At 35.1% G+C, this 20122-nt stretch overlaps 1 protein-coding gene and 1 long non-coding RNA gene across 4 annotated transcripts; one reads left to right on the top strand and one right to left on the bottom strand.

Annotated features, from left to right (window-relative positions):
- Window positions 1-4922: 4922 nt before the first annotated feature.
- Window positions 4923-6623, bottom strand: LOC143918785 (uncharacterized). The gene is made up of 2 exons (XR_013261156.1): window positions 6476-6623; window positions 4923-6423 (listed from the first exon to the last, which is right to left on the bottom strand). It is a non-coding gene; the product is annotated as an uncharacterized LOC143918785 (long non-coding RNA).
- Window positions 6624-6990: 367 nt separating this feature from the next.
- Pfk (ATP-dependent 6-phosphofructokinase) lies at window positions 6991-16844 on the top strand. 3 transcript variants are annotated; one of them, XM_077440589.1, is made up of 14 exons: window positions 6991-7440; window positions 7863-8067; window positions 8153-8307; window positions 10581-10689; window positions 14030-14218; window positions 14285-14428; window positions 14510-14629; window positions 14702-14865; window positions 14935-15076; window positions 15165-15347; window positions 15570-15639; window positions 15711-15935; window positions 16027-16249; window positions 16321-16844. In XM_077440589.1, exons 1-14 carry the CDS (start codon window positions 7157-7159, stop codon window positions 16460-16462), a joined length of 2355 nt encoding a protein of 784 aa, XP_077296715.1. In that variant the 5' UTR covers window positions 6991-7156; the 3' UTR covers window positions 16463-16844. The 3 variants fall into 3 exon arrangements, with proteins under 3 accessions (XP_077296715.1, XP_077296888.1, XP_077296798.1); XM_077440762.1 differs by lacking the exon at window positions 10581-10689 and adding an exon at window positions 8807-8915; XM_077440672.1 differs by lacking the exon at window positions 10581-10689 and adding an exon at window positions 8421-8529.
- The last annotated feature ends 3278 nt before the right edge of the window (window positions 16845-20122 follow it).

Genomic DNA, 20122 nt, shown 5'->3' with positions numbered 1-20122 from the left:
CCTTTGGTCCTATCGAACTGATTATTGAAATGCTTGGCTATACGACGTAAGTTTTTAAGTCGACCGAAAGTGGTTCATCCCCTTAAATGTAAGTATATATATATGTAGGAATGATTTTTTAACGAGTCGAGCCCGTTTTGTCGTTGGTAAAACTGCTAGGGATAAAGTGCATGAGAGACCGGATGCGTGTTGTTATGGTCACTTGTTGGAGAACAAGCCCGACGACATCATGTTACAATAAATACTTCTGACTTAATCTGCGCGTTTCGCTTAGAATCCTTCACATCCGGATCCTATATATATATATAGCATTTTTTAAAGTTCGGGTTCAATTATCTCACTGTCGCTGAACAGATCAGACTGAAACTTTTTACATGTAATAAAAGCGATAAATTTAATTCACTAATATTTTTACTTCAACCGAAAGTAGTACTTTTGGTCTAGAGCAGGCCTGGGCAAACTGCGGCCCGCCACGCAATTCCATGCGGCCCGCGTGATTATTTCCAAATTACTTATTTTCCTTCAATTTTTTTAAAATAGTGCATTTTTTTTAATATACCCGTGATGTGATTATAATACAATCCCATGTATTATAATGTATCCGTGAGTATAATTTATTATAATGCAATCACATTTATCGACTTGTGACTTGTCACGGGGTTGGGTTATGTGCGGATAGTGCGGTTCGAATTAGCGCGGTATGTCCTATGAAGTGGGCTTTTTTTTTTACCTAAATTCATGGTAGTTCCATTGTGAACCATCCATTCGCCAGATGTTAAATCATAAAAATAGTCCCTAAGCCTTTTTTGACCATTTTGGGAGTAGTCATTTTGTGGCCAGTCATTTTGTGAGTGACTGGCCAATACAGGTAGTGACTTCGTGCTACTTTGCAAAGAAATAACTTCCTTTGCGTCTCCAAGGTATTTCCAATTGTTTTTTAATTATATTGTATATATCCTAGACTCTAGGTATAATTACATATAATAGATATAATTATCTAGGACCTAAAGAATTATAGATAATTTTATTGTTTCCGGAGAAATTGTTAGATAATTATTTAGAAAACCATAATATTTCTGACAATTCTTGTGCCTCTATTAAATATTACTCCAATATAATCAATTAAATAATCTTCAATATCAAATAATCTTTCTAATGATCATTTAGAATCAACTTAACACAACTCGACAAAATACTGTAGTCATTTTTACTCTGTAATAATTTTAGTACTTTCTATTAACTATTAGAATGAATAAAAAACGAAGAATTGAAGACGAACGTCGCATGTTTAATAAAGAATGGAATACAATATATGTTTTCGTTCAACTGAAAAATAAGGCTATTTGTCTTATTTGCCAGTAAAGCGTTTCTGTTTTAAAAGAATACAACATAAAAAGACATTTTACTACTAAACATTGTGTATTCGTTGCAAATCTAGCCGAAGATTCGATCCTGATAATAATTTAATTGCACTTCATTGTATTATACATCAGCAATTCTTGTGCAAAAACGTATTAAAAGTTGATCACGTAACATCACGTGTTATTAAGCTTGTCAATTTAATCCGATCAAGTGGACTGAAACACAGACAATTTATCAGCTTTCTTGAAGATCTTGATGCAGAGTACACAGATATTCCATATTCGATGGTTAAGTTTAGGGAAAGTACTTCAAAGAGTGTGTTATTTATATTGTAGTTATTTAACGCACACACACTCTCACACACACATACATATATATATATATATATATATATATATATATATATATATATATATATATATATATATATATATATATATATATATATATATATATATATATATATATATATATATATGTAGGAATCTCGTCATCGTCATCGTCATCAAAACATTCGAGAATATTCCACAACAACAAACCACATTCCGCGCAGAACTCACACACGTAAACAACACGTGCACTTCTTGGAATCAATCGCCAAAACCTTCGAGACAGTTCCACCCCTCACACTCAAGCGGAACGCCCCTACCAGTCGAGCGGAACAAAACCAGTCGAAGCACACCTGCAGCCATTATATTAAACTCAAGCGGAACGCCCCTACCAGTCGAGCGGAACCAAAACGGTCGAAACACGCCGCCACCATTAAACTACATCGAGCGGAACGGCGCCAATCGTTCCAGAAAAGTCCACCCCATCGACAAAAGCGCATTCCTCGCTTACGCATCAACAACCACCACCATGGGTCAGGTGACCACAGAAACACTATAAAAGAACACAGAACAACCCAAACAACGCCAGTCGACCCACAGCAGCAAGCGTCGACACACAGCAGCAGACCAGTCGACATCCAGCTCCTGACCTGCCACCACTACACTACGCGGACTTGGAAGATCAACCAGCCGAACGAGCCAGCAACACACTGCCGTATCCAGAGACCTTCCGAATATAGCCGAACGACGAGCCAGCAAAACACTGCCGCATCCAGAGACCTTCTGAACATAGTCGAACATAGCCGAACAACGAGCCAGCAACACACTGCCGCATCCAGAGACCTTCTGAACATAGCTGAATGCCGAGCCAGCGACACTCTACCATATCCAGAGACCGCTGAACGACATACTTTTGCCCAAATATAATACCTTTGTACAACCATAGGCAAACAATAAAACTTTATAAAACAAGCACAACAGTGTTTCGTTAGGCTGGGATACGGTCAACACATACCTACCCCGCCTACATATATATATATATATATATATATATATATATATATATATATATATATATATATATATATATATATATATATATATACATATATATACATATGTATATGCGGCCCGCCGACTCATAAAATATCGAATTTGGCCCTTCAGCAAAAAAGCTTGCCCAGGCCTGGTCTAGAGCAGCGGTCCCCAATCTTTCTTGGGAAGTGGGCCGGATCTCAGTATAGCCCTCCGACTAAGACTGCTACGTTGTCAGCATCCTTCTGTATGGGACAGAAGGATGGCCCCAGTCGATTTAGCATTTGACGCTTGGTGCTCGACGTATGTCCGATAACAACTTCTCTGTTTGTTTATATTACTCGCAAGCATCGGTAAAAATTGCACAATAAACAACATGGGATACATTTTTATAAGTAAACTAGTGTTGGACCCGTTGATTTCAACGGGTGGTTTCGAAAAGGAATTGAAACTCGAATAAAAATAAAGTTAAAGATATTGAATCGACTGGTTTCGGAAAGAAATTGATGCACGAATTACGAATTACGTTTTGTGCATCGCCGACCTCCTGACGCCTTTGCCCCCGATGCCTCCGTCGCTCCGGGGCCTTCGGCCCCAGCGCCGCCGACGCCTCCGGCGCCCCCGACGCCTTCGGCACCCCGGGGGCTTCGCCCCCAGCGCCGCCGACGCCTCCGGCGCCCCCAGCACCCCCGATGCCTTCGGCACCCCGGGGGCTTCGCCCCCAGCGCCGCCGACGCCTCCGGCGCTCCCAGCCCCCCCGATGCCTTCGGCACCCCGGGGGCTTCGCCCCCAGCGTCCCCGATGCCTTCGGCATCCCGGGGGCTTCGCCCCCAGCGCCGCCGACGCCTCCGGCGCCCCCAGCGCCCCGATGCCTTCGGCACCCCGGGGGCTTCGCCCCCAGCGCCACTGACGCCTTCGGCGCCGCCAGCGCCCCCGGCAATGAAAAAAATGAAAAAACTGAAAAAATGAAAAAAATGAAAAAAATGAAAAAACTGAAAAAATGAAAAAAATGAAAAAACTGAAAAAATGAAAAAAATGAAAAAACTGAAAAAATGAAAAAAATTAAAAAACTGAAAAAATGAAAAAAATTAAAATTCTGAAAAAATGAAAAAAATGAAAATTATGAAAAAAATTAAAAAAACTGAAAAAACCTGAAAAATATGAAAAAACTGAAAAATATGAAAAATATGAAAAAAATGAAAAAAAAAAAAAATTTTGTTCCCCATACTGGTTGACGGTTGATCGTCCGTCACATATATACAAATATACAAATATACAAATATACAAATATACAAATATACAAATATACAAATATACAAATATACAAATATATTTAGCGACAGTCCGTTTTTATATATATTATTGATCCGATTGTATTCCGTGCGATGTAGCGTATTTATAGAGACGTACCGCGTAAAATTGACAACAATTATTTATTCGTAAGGGCCCCTCAGAGAAATGTAATATTAATAGAAGCATCCTTTGAAACAAATTTCTTGTTTCAACGAGTTAACCGTTTCCATAACTACGCAATTCGTGACGCGTCGCGCACGCGACTACACTCTGAATAGAATCAGGGTCATCACTAGAGTACAGACCCAAAGCGCGCAGCTCATTGTTCAATTGTTGTAAATGCTTTGTAAAAAAGGTTCGGCAAACCTTTTTTACAAAGCATTTACAACAATTTTTAATAATGCATTTACAACATTTGCACAATGAACGGCGGGCTCTGGGTCCGGGCTTCAGTCATCACATATATCTACAGAAATAAAAGTCCTTTTTGATAGTTAAATATACGTGTTTTATTTTGATATAGATTTATTTACAATTTATTTATTAACGGATATATATATATATATATATATATATATATATATATATATATATATATATATAAAATACAGTCACCATACAAACAGAATTAGAACCTGTTTTCATTATTATACAATTTCCCGCCTTTGTCCTGTATCACACTCACTTACGCACACTGTACGAGAGAGAGCGAGATATACATCGAGCCGAGCCGACATCAGCAGAGACCAGACCACCGACGACGAAGGAAGGCACCTTGAGGAAACCAGTCCCGCCCAAGCTTACCACTAGCTATCTCACAAAATCGACTTCGGGGGTGCTCTCGAGTTGAACATCCCTGGAGTCTGTACAACACTATTCCATGAAAGTTCATTAAATTTTCAAGATTTGTATAATTTTTGACAAAAATTATATTAAATTTTAGTTTAAATAACGAGTTTCGATTTAAAGCAACGGGTTTCCGGAAACCCATGGAAACCATTAAGGTCACACCACCAGAGAAATGTAATACTAATAGAAGGGCCTTTACGAATAAATAATTGTTGTCAATATTACGCGGTACGTCTTTATAAATACGCTACAACGCACGGAATACAATCGGATCAATTTACTTATAAAAATGTATCCCATGTTTTTTATTGTGTTTTTGAATGCATTGTGCAATTTTTACCGATGCTTGCCCATCTTGCGAGTAATATAAACAAACAGAGAAGTTTCTATCGGACACACGTCGAGCACCAAGCATCAAATACCACTGATGCTAAAATTATTTAGGATTGTCTGTGGACAATCGTCACAACAATATGACGCCTAAAGCCACTTTTATTAATATAACCAGAGAAGTGTTATACAATAGAAGTGCCCTAAGGCATCAAAAGTGTCGACAGTTGCGGTGTGGCTGTAGCCACACTCCGTTCGTGAAAAAAGGTCTGTTAATTAAAAGCTGGCGCGTAGACACGATGTTCTGACTCTTTTTCGCGCGCGGACACGCTTACGAGCGTGACAGAGACAACTATTATAACTAATTATAGTACTGTGAACGCGTTTGACACAGGGTATTTGTTCAAAAAGGCACTTCTCTGAATATAACATTTCTCTGGACACCACTGTCGAGTACTCGAGTACCAGATATTCTGTGTTTGCGATTTTCGTGGCAATGATTGTCATGTGCCAAATATGTAACACGTTTACTGTGGTCAACATATGATTAAAAATCAACTGATAGAATTGTGGGAATCTCGTCACATTCATCAAAACAGTTACTGCGACGCAGAATACATTCCCGAAACCCAGACGACGCACACCTGCAACCATTATATTAAACTCAGGCGGAACGGCGCCAAATCCAACTCAAGCGGAACGATGCCAAATCCTTCGAGAATGATCCACCCTTCACACTCGAGCACGAAACCCAGACGACGCACACCTGCAGTCATTATATTAAACTCAAGCGGAACGCCCCTACCAGTCGAGTGGAACCAAAACGGTCGAAACACGCCGCCACCATTAAACTACATCGAGCGGAACGGCGCCAATCGTTCCAGAAAATTCTACCCCTCGACAAAAGAACATTCCTCGCTTACGCATCAACAACCACTTCCATCGATCAGGTGATTCCAGAAACACTATAAAAGGAGGTACAACCCAAACAACGCCAGTCGACCCACAGCAGCAAGCGTCGACACACAGCACCAGACCAGTCAACATCCAGCTCCTGACCTGCCACCACTACACCACGCGGACTTGGAAGATCAACCAGCCGAACGAGCCAGCAACACACTGCCGTATCCAGAGACCTTCCGAACATAGCCGAACAACGAGCCAGCAACACACTGCCGCATCCAGAGACCTTCTGAACATAGCCGAACGACGAGCCAACAACACACTGCCGCATCCAGAGACCTTCTGAACATAGCCGAACGACGAGCCAACAACACACTGCCGCATCCAGAGACCTTCTGAACATAAACGAATGCCGAGCCAGCGACACTCTACCATATCCAGAGACCGCTGAACGACATACTTTTGCCCAAATATAATACCTTTGTACAACCATAGGCAAACAATAAAACTTTATAAAACTAGCACAACAGTGTTTCGTTAGGCCGGGATACGGTCAACACATCGCTACCCCGCCTACAGAATGAATTCAATTTATTATATGTATATATGTATCAGTGGCGTGCGCTGAAATTCTCTCTCTTTTTGTCGTACAGCCTTACTTAGTGTGCACGAGCAGGGTACAAGAGGAACAGGCCGTTCCTCTTGTATCCTGTTCGTGCACATTAAGTAAGGCTGTACGACAAAAAGAGAGATAATTTCAGCGCACGCCACTGATATGTATGATTGCAGGGTTGATTTAAAAATCGTCGATAAAAACAAGCGAAAGGCGTTCGCATATCTGCACATGTTGTCGGTGTGTTCGCGAGCGTTCTAAGGTCACCTTGACAGTTCACCTTGGCGGCTGTCAAATTCAAAAGTTGCATTCCGCGCTAGATCGCCGTTCGCTCCGTGAAGTTCGTGCTTGCGCTGTGAATTGGTCACGAGCTGGTCCGAAGTCAGCGAGAAGTTCGACCAGTTCTGTACACCTCAATTTATCAATAACAGCATCAACAAACATGGACTCGGCCGGATCTCAGAAGTTTATCGAAAGAGGGGCGCACAAAGGCAAGGGGCTGGCGGTTTTCACGAGTGGTGGCGACTCTCAGGGTATGAATGGAGCCGTACGAGCCGTCGTACGTATGGGACTCTATCTAGGTTGCAAAGTGTACTTTATCAGGGAAGGTTACCAGGGTATGGTGGACGGTGGAGACAACATACAGGAGGCCAACTGGTCTTCGGTCAGCTCCATAATACACAAAGGCGGTACAGTCATCGGTTCTGCACGCTGTGCTGCTTTCAGGTTATTCGCAATAAATTGTGCATACGCTATATTAAAATTTATCATTTTTTCTTGGCATTTTTGGAGGCTGGAGCACTGTTTTCAAATAGGATAATTTTTCACGGTATTATCAAAATTTTAGAACGATGCAAAAAAAAATTTTTTTTTAAAAGGTGAAAGTATTTTTATTTGAAAGAATGTATTGATTTTTGAATTTAAATTATAATAATAAAAACCCTTGCGTAATTTAATATAAATCAAATGAAAAAGAAATACATACTTCTGGAGTATTTAAAATATTAAATTCATCCTGATAAGCTATTTATTATTCTTGAAATGCCTACCAAAAAAAAAAGAATATTTGTGTCACTTCAAAAAAATGAACAATGGCTTTACAACATCAGGTTTTATTAATTTTTAACGTTATTCATATTTATTTTCAGGGAACGTCCTGGCCGTTTGCAAGCTGCTAACAATCTCGTCGCTCGTGGAATCACTAATCTCGTTGTGATTGGAGGAGATGGTTCCTTAACTGGTGCTGATTTATTCAGGCAAGAGTGGTCTAGCCTTCTAGATGAACTTTTGAGTCGAAATAAAATAACTCAAGATCAACGTGAAAAAAACAAATATTTACATATTGCTGGAATGGTAATGCTTGCTGTAGATTTTTATTATTTTTGACAATTCATATATAAAACATTTAATATATTTTCGATGATATTGTATGTTACAGGTTGGTTCTATCGATAATGATTTTTGTGGTACCGACATGACGATCGGTACGGATTCTGCTTTGCACCGAATTATTGAAGCCATTGATGCTATTGTCAGCACGGCGTATTCTCATCAAAGAACGTTTATTATGGAAGTTATGGGGAGACATTGTGGGTGAGGAAATTCACTTTACTTTGAAAATCTTCCTAACGTCATTGTATATGGTTTTACTGAAAAGTAATGAGGAGACAAACAATTTTGAAGATTTAGTTATCCAACTTTATTAGGTACCTAGCACTTGTGACAGCCTTGTCATCAGAAGCAGATTTTGTTTTTATTCCTGAATCACCACCACCAGCTGATTGGCCCGCTAAACTTTGCGATAAACTTCTCCAGGCAAGGAATTATACGAATGCACATGCATACACTATACAAACGTTGCAACAATTGCAACAGTTGCAACAGTTGTTTGTTTTTCAATTGCATTCAAAGAAATCACATATCATTGCATTCTTAATCAGATTTTTCGTGTTTTCTTCTAAATGTGCTCATACTATCCGCTTGTATATTAGTATGTAGTTCTAATATTGGCTAGTGTGTTATACCATGTTGATAAACGATTTAGTTGGTTAGTTATCCTATGCATAGCATTGATTGCATGTATGTGTGTCAGATTCCTCGCAGTGAATGCCGCCATTTGCACAGATGCTACGTTCCAGTTTATTCCGGAAGATCCTGCACCTCCAGAGTGGCCAGATATACTCTGTACTAAACTGAAACAGGCAAGATGTTTCCATTATGCGGGGAGGGGGGGAAGGGGGAACTAGTGCTATTTTTTTTCATGCACATATTTGCTTTAGTGAAACATTTGGACTAATTTTTTTTTGATAGCATTTGGATAAAAAAAAAATGATTGTTGCATTTTTTTTAACTTTATTTTATTTATAGTTATGCAGTCTTATACATATTAATTGATATGTGTATACGTATTGATTTGTTTGTAATTTTTTATTTGGCATTATTTTATATCTAATTTTTTATAATCTTACACAGTGTATGTTTAATATATACGTAAGATTAAGTATTGTGATAATTCATATCGGAATTCAAAAGATATTTCAGAAATATTATGAGCTTTAAATGGTAGATAGTGATTTACAGACCAAACTTCAAATATCGTCAACTAAATACTAGCTTATCTGTTAGCCTTACAAAGATTCGAAAATTCCACTGCCATTATGTTTTCGATATCCAAGCAATGCTTGAAAGGTTTATTTTATTAGCCGGTGAACATATATTGATGTTGAGAAATAAAATAAAATCTAGGTGCTTTCAATATTTCAAATATAATATAATTTAGGTTTTAAAGCAATTAAACGGAAAATATAATATTATGAAAAGGTAGCTTTTTTAGGTTTTTTATGTAGGGATTTACAATTTAATTTAATTTCTTTCATTCAGTTAAAGTTTAATTACTTTTTAATTATTTAATTTAATTTAAATTAATTATTAATTCATTAATTTTTCAAAGTTTTTCTCGAAAATGAAACAAAAGTCCTTTTTGATTTCTAGATTTGTTGGGTTTGATAAATACAAAATATTAAAAAAGTTCAAATACTTGCTAATAAAAATACAAAATATAAAAAAATATGAAATGTAAAAAATATAAAAGAAAAATCCAAAAAGTATTTCTCAGATTAATAAATTATTGCGCATCTGATCCATTAAATTCGCTGTCTGATGATTCGAAGTTCGAGGAATCTGATCCATCATTGACAGTAATACGTAACGAAACGTCGTCAATCATTTTGTCTATTATGTGGTCATTTTCAATACATCGGTCTTCAATTTTTTTGGGTTAGTCACAAATATTTTTCCACTCATTAATTTTTAACGCTATATTTGGTCATTTCAACGTTTCTCGAAGCCCATATTTTCTCAATTGGATTGAGTTCCGGTTGATATGATGAGGCCTATGTTGTTCAAATAGAGAGTCTTATGACGAAAACTTTTTGTGTCTGCATTTGTGCTGGTACTGGCCAAAAATATTGTTGTGATACGCTGAGTCAGAAATCTTATTGGTTGAATGGAATAGGCCCATATATTTATATCAAAAGTTCAACTGTGTGCTATAATTATACATAGATATTAAAAAAAAACGCATTATTTATATGTCGGGGACTTTGTAAACATCGTGTACGAAAGAACGAAAGTATTTCGTCTCACGTCGAGAGCCGAAGCGGTACTAATGACTACTGCATGTATTTCTATGAATTTGGTCGTTCTTTCGTTAAACGAACTCTAATAATATGGTGATGGTATTATCAATTGGTAGTATCAAGTCTAATATATTCAATCCTTCAAATCTAAATATACTCGTCATATTATTCTTCAGCGAGAAAAGTGAGTTTATTTAAAAAGTTTGAAGTCGGAAGTGGTTGTTACAGTTATCTGGCTCTTGTAGCTGCCTTGTCAAGTGAAGCAGATTTTGTCTTCATACCGGAGGATCCTGTGCCCAATAATTGGGATGAGAAACTTTGCAAAAAACTTACACAGGTAGGATTACCTGTGTAAAACGCTTTATATGTGTGCATTTGCACATCGTTCGACGGCTTCGGGTACTAGCATATCAAACACAATTTTATAACTTCAAATATCATTTCATCCCGCATTTACAACACATCTTTGCATGGCTTTTTATTTTTTGTTTATGCTTTATTTCACATATTATTTTTATTACTTTATCGATGTTGTAATTTTAAAATGTAAACATGTGTACATATATATATATATATCTTTGTATTTATATTGAAGATTTTGATATGGTTTTAATTTTTTTTATTCAATTTTAATCTTAAAAGTGTCACTCAATTGTTGCAATCAGGGACTAAAAACGGAGAACATTTCGTTAATTTCCGATTGGAATAAAAAAGTCATTATTAAATTTTGCTTTTTGAATTTCAAAACATGACTCTTCGTTAAAAAATTCGAATGTGACCACGACTTTATCTATGTATTTGAGGAATATGAGAATTTTACAAAACAAAATTTAATAATTATACATACATACATACACTTTCACACATACCAGCTTTGAGAAAATTTTTGATACAAATTGAGCGCAAATGTAGGGAAACTTACACAAAACAAAGGTTCTACTTCCGGTTGTCAGATTTTGTTCAATTTTTTTTCATTAGAATCACTATCAATAATATAATAATAAAATATCAATAAGATATAAATAATTTAAAAGGGCAAAAGAAAATAATGAAATATTTGTAGGAATATAGCACGACTTGTGCTATTACGAATCAAAACCAGCAGTGGCGTAGCGTGAATTCCCGGTGCGCCCCCGCAAAATATTTTACGGCGCCCCCACCCCCCTCCCCCATATATTAATATTAGCAAAATAACTTTCCAAATTAATATTTATACTTTTTGACGTATCAATATGTGTACCTATATATCAAAGTGCATTAATAGTTTAATCTGGACGACCAACAAGCAGTGCACAATCTGTTTAATGTAACTGATGGTGAATTTTCCTTAAAAACTTCTCACCTGCTAATGGTGACAGCGAAAAATTTATAAATTTTATTGGTTTTAATCATATAATTTTGTTTTATTGTTTACACATTGAAAAAATATATACAAGAATAAGAGAATTCTCAGCTAATAGGTTGAAGTGGCACTGACGTTCAAAAGATGGAAAAAGACGGTAGTCTTCTAGCCCTATTGGCTTAGATCAATTACACAATGAGGATAAATTCAAAATACGTTAATGTATGTACATACACATATAGTACAAATAGGTTGAAAAATAAGAGAAGTTTTTAAAAAAATTACGGAACAAATTAAAAAACCCGTGAAAAAGGCGCGCTTCGTGGCGCCCCCCAGGTCTCGGCGCCCCCCAGGTCTCGGCGCCCCCCCGCATTGCGGGGTCTGCGGGCGCGGTAGTTACGCCATTGAAAACCAGTGATCTCATCATCGATCCTGTACAAACATGCATAACTCAAGGGCAACGTCCCCCTCGACCATTCCAGAAGAAAGAGTTCATCGCTCAATCGTAAAACGAACGAAACCCAACAGTGATGTCATCAGGCGACTGCAACACATGCCTGAAAAGTCGCTGAAAACGCGTGACACATGACCCCCATTCTCAAATGAACGACGTATGACGTAATGATAAACGAACGACGTAATGATAAACCACACGTGTATCGAAGACACGTGCCTCGAAAACAGGTCAACACGTGTCATGGAAACGAAGACAAAGCATCTGCACACGGCATGCTACAAGCCAGAACGTATATAAAGCGATGCACCAGCTCCCAACACCAGAATGAACCTCTGGAGTTCAACCAGATCACTTCTCCGAAGATCAACCTCTTCGTACATACAATAACCATTGTAACAATTGAACAAAAATAAACGATCCTCTTACATACTACCCAACATGTGTTTCGTTAGGCCGGGATACGGTCAACATACCTTCCCTGCCTTACATATTGTTTAAAAAAAATTACTACCAGTTTACGAATTCTAACCAAAACCTCATCAACGTCAAGTTAGCACATAAAAATTCAAATGTAAATTTTCAGCTCGATACGTTCAGGGGTGTGGAAAAAATCGTGTGGTCACAACATTTTTGACTTTTTCAAGAGGAAAAAATTTTATGATTTTTTTTTATTTTCATCAATAATAGATACAAGGGTTATACTTGAATTTGCTCGTGAAGAGTACACATGTTTAAGGGGTCGAAAGAAAAATCGAACAAGAGTAAACTGCCACATCCGGTTGACGGGTGCTCACCAAATTTTATATATAACTTGACATTATGGATAAACTTCTAGATATGAATTCTCAGTTCAATACGCCGAAAGGTTTCCGAGAAAAACATAAAAAACTTCGATCTTCTCGAGTAAAAGTAATACTTCCGGCTGAAGTAAAAATATATAAAAAATATTAAGGTATAAAATTAACAATTTCTATTACATGTAAAAACATTCAGTCTGATTTGGTTAGCGGTTTGGGAGATAATTGAATTCAATAACTTAAATAAAAGAGGACACCTATAAAGGGAGATACCGTTTCTGGTCAACTTAAAAATTTGAAAAAAATTTACATGGTATCGATAAGAATTTCAGTAACTGATACTAAGTTTCAGTTCGATAGGACTTACGGTGTTCAAAAAATCCCCAAAATTCACAGACACACACAGCCAGCCACACACACACATTTTTTTCTAGATCATGAAAACGTGATCAATGATCGATTCTGAGTTCGAACATGATCACAAAACTTTGTTACTACGTACTCTATTGTTACTACGTACATAGATAAAGTAATTGTTTTTAACATGGTTTGTCAATTTTTAAATTGCTGTAAAAATATCACCAAGCATTATTCTGAAATTAACCAGAATGATTTATTTTTCAATCTTAACATGAAAATAGTATTATTTCGTTATTTTGTTTTCGTTTCGTTTTTAATTCTTGAGTGCAATATTATTTTAGTTTGTAATATAATTTTATATTCATGTGTTTCAAATAGATTTATTTCAGCTAATAAAGTAAATGGATAAGAGCTTGTTAATATATAATATAATAACTTTGAGGTTTGATATGGGTGATTTTAAATTAGCTTTTCATTATAAATCCATTGTTTTTAACACATCAAAGTATCGTAAGTTATATGGATTTTATTTTGTCAAATTAATTAAGTTCTGTTACTGTAAATGTGATTGGCATAAGGTTTTTTTGCGGTGAATGTGGTATTTAGACTTATTTATTTTTTTATATGATATAATTATGTAGTAAAATGAGATTAATTATACATATATGTATGTACTTATGTATGCATCTATGTATGTAAAATAATTTATTCATATCAATAGGAACGTGCTGCTGGTCAAAGGTTAAATATTATTATTGTTGCTGAAGGAGCAATTGATCGTGAGGGGCAGCCTATTACGGCTGAAGCTGTACGTCAAGTTGTTGTAGCCCAACTAAACCAGGACACTCGTATCACTGTTCTCGGTCATGTGCAGCGAGGAGGTTCTCCATCAGCTTTTGATAGATTACTGGTAAGAAAAGTTCCCTGTAAACCATTATTAATCTTAATAATTCTATTAAATGGTGTAAATTAATAGGGTTGCCGTATGGGAGCAGAGGCAGTGATGGCTCTCATGGAAGCAGCTCCCGATGCTGAACCCTGTGTCATAACTCTTGATGGTAATCAAGCCGTTCGTCTTCCTTTGATGGAATGCGTACGTCGTACTAAAGCTGTTGCACAGGTTCTTTACTTTATTTTAGTTAGTAATTGCTCCGAATAATTAAGTTAAATGCAATATTTAGTTTCTTATAATCTTTGATAGGCAATGGCTGAGAAAAAGTGGGAGCTTGCAGTCCAATTGAGAGGTCGCAGCTTTGTTCGCAATTTGGAAACATATAAAATGCTTACAAGATTGAAACCACCAGTTTGTTCGAGAGATACAGTAATTTTATTAACTAATGCATGTTAAACTTATCTTAGAAATATGAATGAATGTGATTTTTTTTTTGTAAAGCCAAGCTACACTCTTGCTGTTATTCATATTGGTGCTCCAGCTTGTGGAATGAATGCTGCCGTTCGCTCGTTTGTACGTAATAGTATATATCGTGGTGACAAAGTATTAGCTATTCACGATGGTATTGAAGGGCTCATCGCTGGAAATGTTCAGCCCATCGACTGGTAAGTACCTCAATGCTAAACAATATAAAAATTCATATCATTACATATTAAAGTTCCATTTTATTATAGGGCTGATGTAACTGGATGGGTAGCTCAAGGAGGGGCATTTTTGGGAACGAAACGTACACTTCCTGGTAATAAAGCGGGAGAAATCGCTGCTCGTCTAAAAGAGTTCAACATTCAAGGATTATTAGTTATTGGCGGTTTTGAGGTATATATGTAAATATAGACACATTAGACCTATGTATGTACATCTTGAATAGTTCATATTTTCAATTCAACATTTTAATCTTTTCTAGGCATATCAAGCTGGTTTGCAAATGTATGAAGCTAGAGAAAAGTATCCAGAATTTTGTATTCCAATTGTTATGATTCCATCCACAATCAGTAATAATGTTCCTGGAACTGAATTTTCTCTCGGTGCTGATACAGCTCTAAATGAAATTACTGAGATCTGCGATCGTATTCGTCAATCTGCTCAGGTTAAATTTATAACGATATTTTTTATCGAATATGCCGGGTTCAGACTATGCAAAATGGACCTTCAATCTATTTTGATCATATTAGAATGATCTATCTGATTATTAAAAAGCGTAGCCTGAATATGAAGTCGATCGTATTAAGAAGCTTTAGCTTGAGTACTAAAATATTTTATGTTTATGGACACACCTACATATATAATATGTATATTTTATTAATTTCAGGGTACAAAACGTAGAGTTTTTGTTATTGAAACAATGGGCGGATTTTGTGGATACTTGGCTACTGTAGCAGGTATTTTTATAATGATATATTATATTGTACATACATATGTATGCATGTGTTATTTTATTAAATTATTTTAGGTCTTGCTGGAGGTGCTGATGCTGCATATATTTACGAAGAGAAGTTCTCCATCAAGGATTTGCAACAAGATTTGTATCACATGGCTGCAAAGATGGCGGAAGGGGTCCAAAGAGGTCTCATTCTCCGCAATGAGAAAGCGTCTGATAATTATAACACCGAATTCATTTACAGATTGTATTCTGAAGAAGGTAAAGGGCTATTCTCTGCGAGAATGAATGTTTTAGGTAAAATCTTCGTTTTATTTTTTTTAATTTATAATTTTGATTTGTTAACTAATACTCACATACATATACATATGTACTATTAACTTTGCAGGTCATATGCAACAAGGTGGATCTCCAACTCCTTTCGATCGTAATATGGGAACAAAAATGGCTGCCAAATCTGTTCACTGGCTTACATCCACTATTGAAAAATGTATTGGTCCAAATGGAAAAATTAACGCCGTTGGTCCTGATACTTGTTGTCTGTTGGGCGTTGTTCGTCGCCAATATACATTTACACCCATGGAAGATTTGAAATCTCAAACTAACTTTGAGTAAGTGACTTTTATTAGTCTTATTTGTGTGTTTCAGCTATGAGCCAATGTTATTATTCAATTTTTTTCAGACAACGTATTCCGAAGTATCAATGGTGGCTTAAAATGCGTCCGCTCCTTCGTATTCTTGCTAAACACGATTCTACATATGAAGAGGAAGGAATGTACATGACTGTTGAACAGGGTGTTCTGGAAGGTGGAGAATTAGTTTAAATTTGAATACACTTACATATCTGTATTAAATTTGATACACTACATATGTATGTATAAATATTGTATTGTGTAAATTTTACTTAATATTTAAACACTATAAATATTTTTTGTAAAATTTTTACTGACACAAAGTAAATTTAATTCGAATGACTATATGCATACCAATTTGGGATTGCAATCCCAGATTGAGGATAAAACAATGTTCGCAATTTCAGAATTGAAAAATTAATTACACAATTTTTTTTAAATTTCGCGATCCCGAACCTTGAGATTATCGCAAACGGAACAGAACTATGACCACTATTGATTTAAGGATATTTTGTTTCTAAAGGTTTTTTTCGAAAATATGCATGTGATTGTCAAGATGATAGGGAACATAGCCAAATAAAAAAACATATTAAAGAAAACTAATGAATATAACAACATCAATGGACTGCTAAATGTTATATAATACATGAATTTTTTGTAATATTCACAACATAAATTCATGGATGTTCCTAAATTCGGTTTTTATATTTTTAATATTTATATACCACAATTTTTTTATTTTATTCTGGTTTGATCCAATCCACCCAAATTTTCATGTTGATTTTGTGTATCTATGGTCAAATAAAATATGTATGCGATTTTAACGTAAATTAATATAATTCGAAGATTTTGGAATAAAGTAATCCTAAAATTCCTGAACTGTTAACGTCATTATACATATTTATTTAATACATATGTATATATGTATATGTTTTATTTTATTTTATTTTACAGTAATGTTAAATGCCAAAAAATAATTTTGTTGGGATAATGGTATTTTACCAATATCAATTTTTCTTATAAACTATAAAACGTATTATATTGAAAGATGATATTCTGGACATAAATTTGAAATTAAAAATTCAAGTATCTTGAATTAAATCCTAAGGTGGTTGTAAGAACTATGTGAAGAATATTGATGTTTACAGACTGATTTGGTGTATTTGTATTTTATGGGTTTAATATTAATGATATACTAATTTTTCAAGTATATTCACATTGCAAAGTTCATTAATTTTTCTCTGTTGAAGCTCATTTATTTACAAGCTTTTTTATTATTTAAATGTGCTTATATCAAATAGTGTAATTTAATTGTTGATTGTTGTGCCATTTTTCATTTATTTAATATTTTATACAAAATAGTTAATTTTCTTATGTATTTATGCACATACATACATATACGTATGTGAATTTCATAATTATATTTATAATTAAAATTTATTTCAAGTCAATTAATTATATTTTACAAATCAGAACACTCAGACTGTAATAAAACCAAATTTTAATAACTCTATTCATACTTATAGTTGGTGAAATATTTCTTTCTTTTTTTGTTATACTTTTATAGGGGGGGGCATCATTTTTTATACTTGCAATTGGCAAATGAGCCAAATTTTTATTTGGTTGATTAATATTTTTAGGTTGAGATCTATCGTGAAATATATATATATATATATATATATATATATATATATATATATATATATATATATATATATATATATATATATATATATATATATATATATATATATATATATATATATATATATATATATATATATATATATATATATATATATATATATATATATATATATATATATATATATGTAATACAATATATTTTTGTTATTTAAAGTCATTTTGCTATGTGATAATAATATTGATGTGATTTATTTATATACATTCATCTATGAGAATTGATCTTGTGCTTAGTCTGATTTGCACTGTTTATATTATATTTCGTGATTTTTGACTAATTCAGTATTTAACTTTTAGTCATCTAGAATTGTAACATGATAATGTATGTGACATACATTGTATTAACTATTAGCTTGTATTTAGTCAAATTTAAATAAATTTTAACCACTATTATTTTTTTTTCATTTTAAAAAACTTTATGATTGCATTCCACATAATTATATAACTTAATGAAAAAAAATTCCATAATTATTTCGAACCACAAATTGTCTTTATTTAAAAATTATTAGTAGACATGCTGAATACAACGCTACGAACATATTGGTTCTTTCCACTTGCGTTGAATTGGTAAGCGAACTATGTATTTTGAGGTTCGGTGATTATTGCCCAAAAAGCGCTCGCCCAAAAGTCACTAAATCTCTATAACGGATCATCTGGCTGCAAAAACTGTCTTTTGGGCGATCGCTATGTGCGTAATAATCCAATTAACGTATTTCAAATATTGCGATCGGGTACATGACAATTATTGCAACGAAATTCGCGATGGAATTTCAGCTGCCAGATGTTTCGTGATCGAAATTTTAGTGACGTGTGCGAGATCGCTTTGTGCGGAATAATCACGGAACCATACGCGTTAGACCATCTTCAGGTAAATAAATACAGTCGTAATTTCACTAACCATGTGATGAATGGGTTTGATTTTCGAATATCTCCGGCATATAGTGGGGAGATGTAAATCATTATCTTTTAAAAATTTAACTGTCATTGACAATTGACTTTTGCGAGATTGTTTTGTGCGGAATAATCACCGAACCCCATCATTTATACATGTCAAATATCAACCCTCTCGTCAATTTGGTGTAAACGTGCGAAAGAGATAAAGACATTAAATATTGGTGAGATAGCCTCGTCGAAAACATTGTGGCAGCCCCGAGGTACTGGCCGTAAAACCATCGTTTGGCTAGCGCTTCACCGTTAAGCAATTACTTCCTTCCCGGCTGTCGAAATAAATAGTTGTGCATTATCAACACAGTCGTCTCACTCGCTCTACCCCCATAACATGTTGAATGTGGCCTACGTGTTATTTAGCATTTCAATAGTAGTGGCGTTGCTAGGGGTGGTGTCACCTGGTAAAGTAAAACAAAATTTGAAAGAAAAAGCAAATATTTGAGAACATCAAAAATTTTAATATTATCTTCAAAAATTAATATTTTGAGAACCACCGATATTAGAAACATTATAAAACTCACCCAGGAATTCCTTAAGATGTACTTTAAGTAAAATAGTAAAAAAATGTTCACGCAAATGAGCCAAAAAGTATTGATATGTAATGAAAAGTACCGATACATAATATTAAAAAAAATTATTAATTATAAATATTTGTTAATTGTTAAGACTTACGAAAGCTGTATATATTTATTTATTTATATATTATCTTAGCTATCAAGCTAATTAAAAAAAAAATACATCTTAATTACTTAACTCTAAAATTTATAATTAACTTATATGTACTGTCCCTCACAGAGGTGTCTCTTCGCACCTCGCAAGAATCCATCCATGGTCTTAGCAGACCTGATGCACTCAGGGAGGGCATTATATATGAGCACACCCCTGTGAAAGGAGCGGTGTCACCTGGTGCGGTAAAACAATTGTATCCCCCACCTCCTATCGACCCCATGGAATTTCTCCGAGTCCTTTCGTTTTAGACCATGCAGGTTTTTTATATATTTTTTTAAGTAAATGACTTTAGTCGTTTTTAAGGAGCTCTAAACAAACGATCAATGGGAGATATCGCGGTAGCTGTATACATATGGAAAGCTGTATATATATAGTAATTGCAATGAGGCGTGTAGCCGCTCGAGGACTGTCATACAACGAATATGTCGAATTAGCGGTTTTTTAATTTGAACAATTTGGTGTCACCCCAAA

Source organism: Arctopsyche grandis, chromosome 1, assembly GCF_051622035.1.
Source record: "Arctopsyche grandis isolate Sample6627 chromosome 1, ASM5162203v2, whole genome shotgun sequence".
Classification (NCBI taxonomy): domain Eukaryota; kingdom Metazoa; phylum Arthropoda; class Insecta; order Trichoptera; family Hydropsychidae; genus Arctopsyche; species Arctopsyche grandis.
The sequence above is the reverse complement of the archived record's forward strand: the minus strand, read 5'-3'. Positions and strand labels throughout refer to the sequence as shown.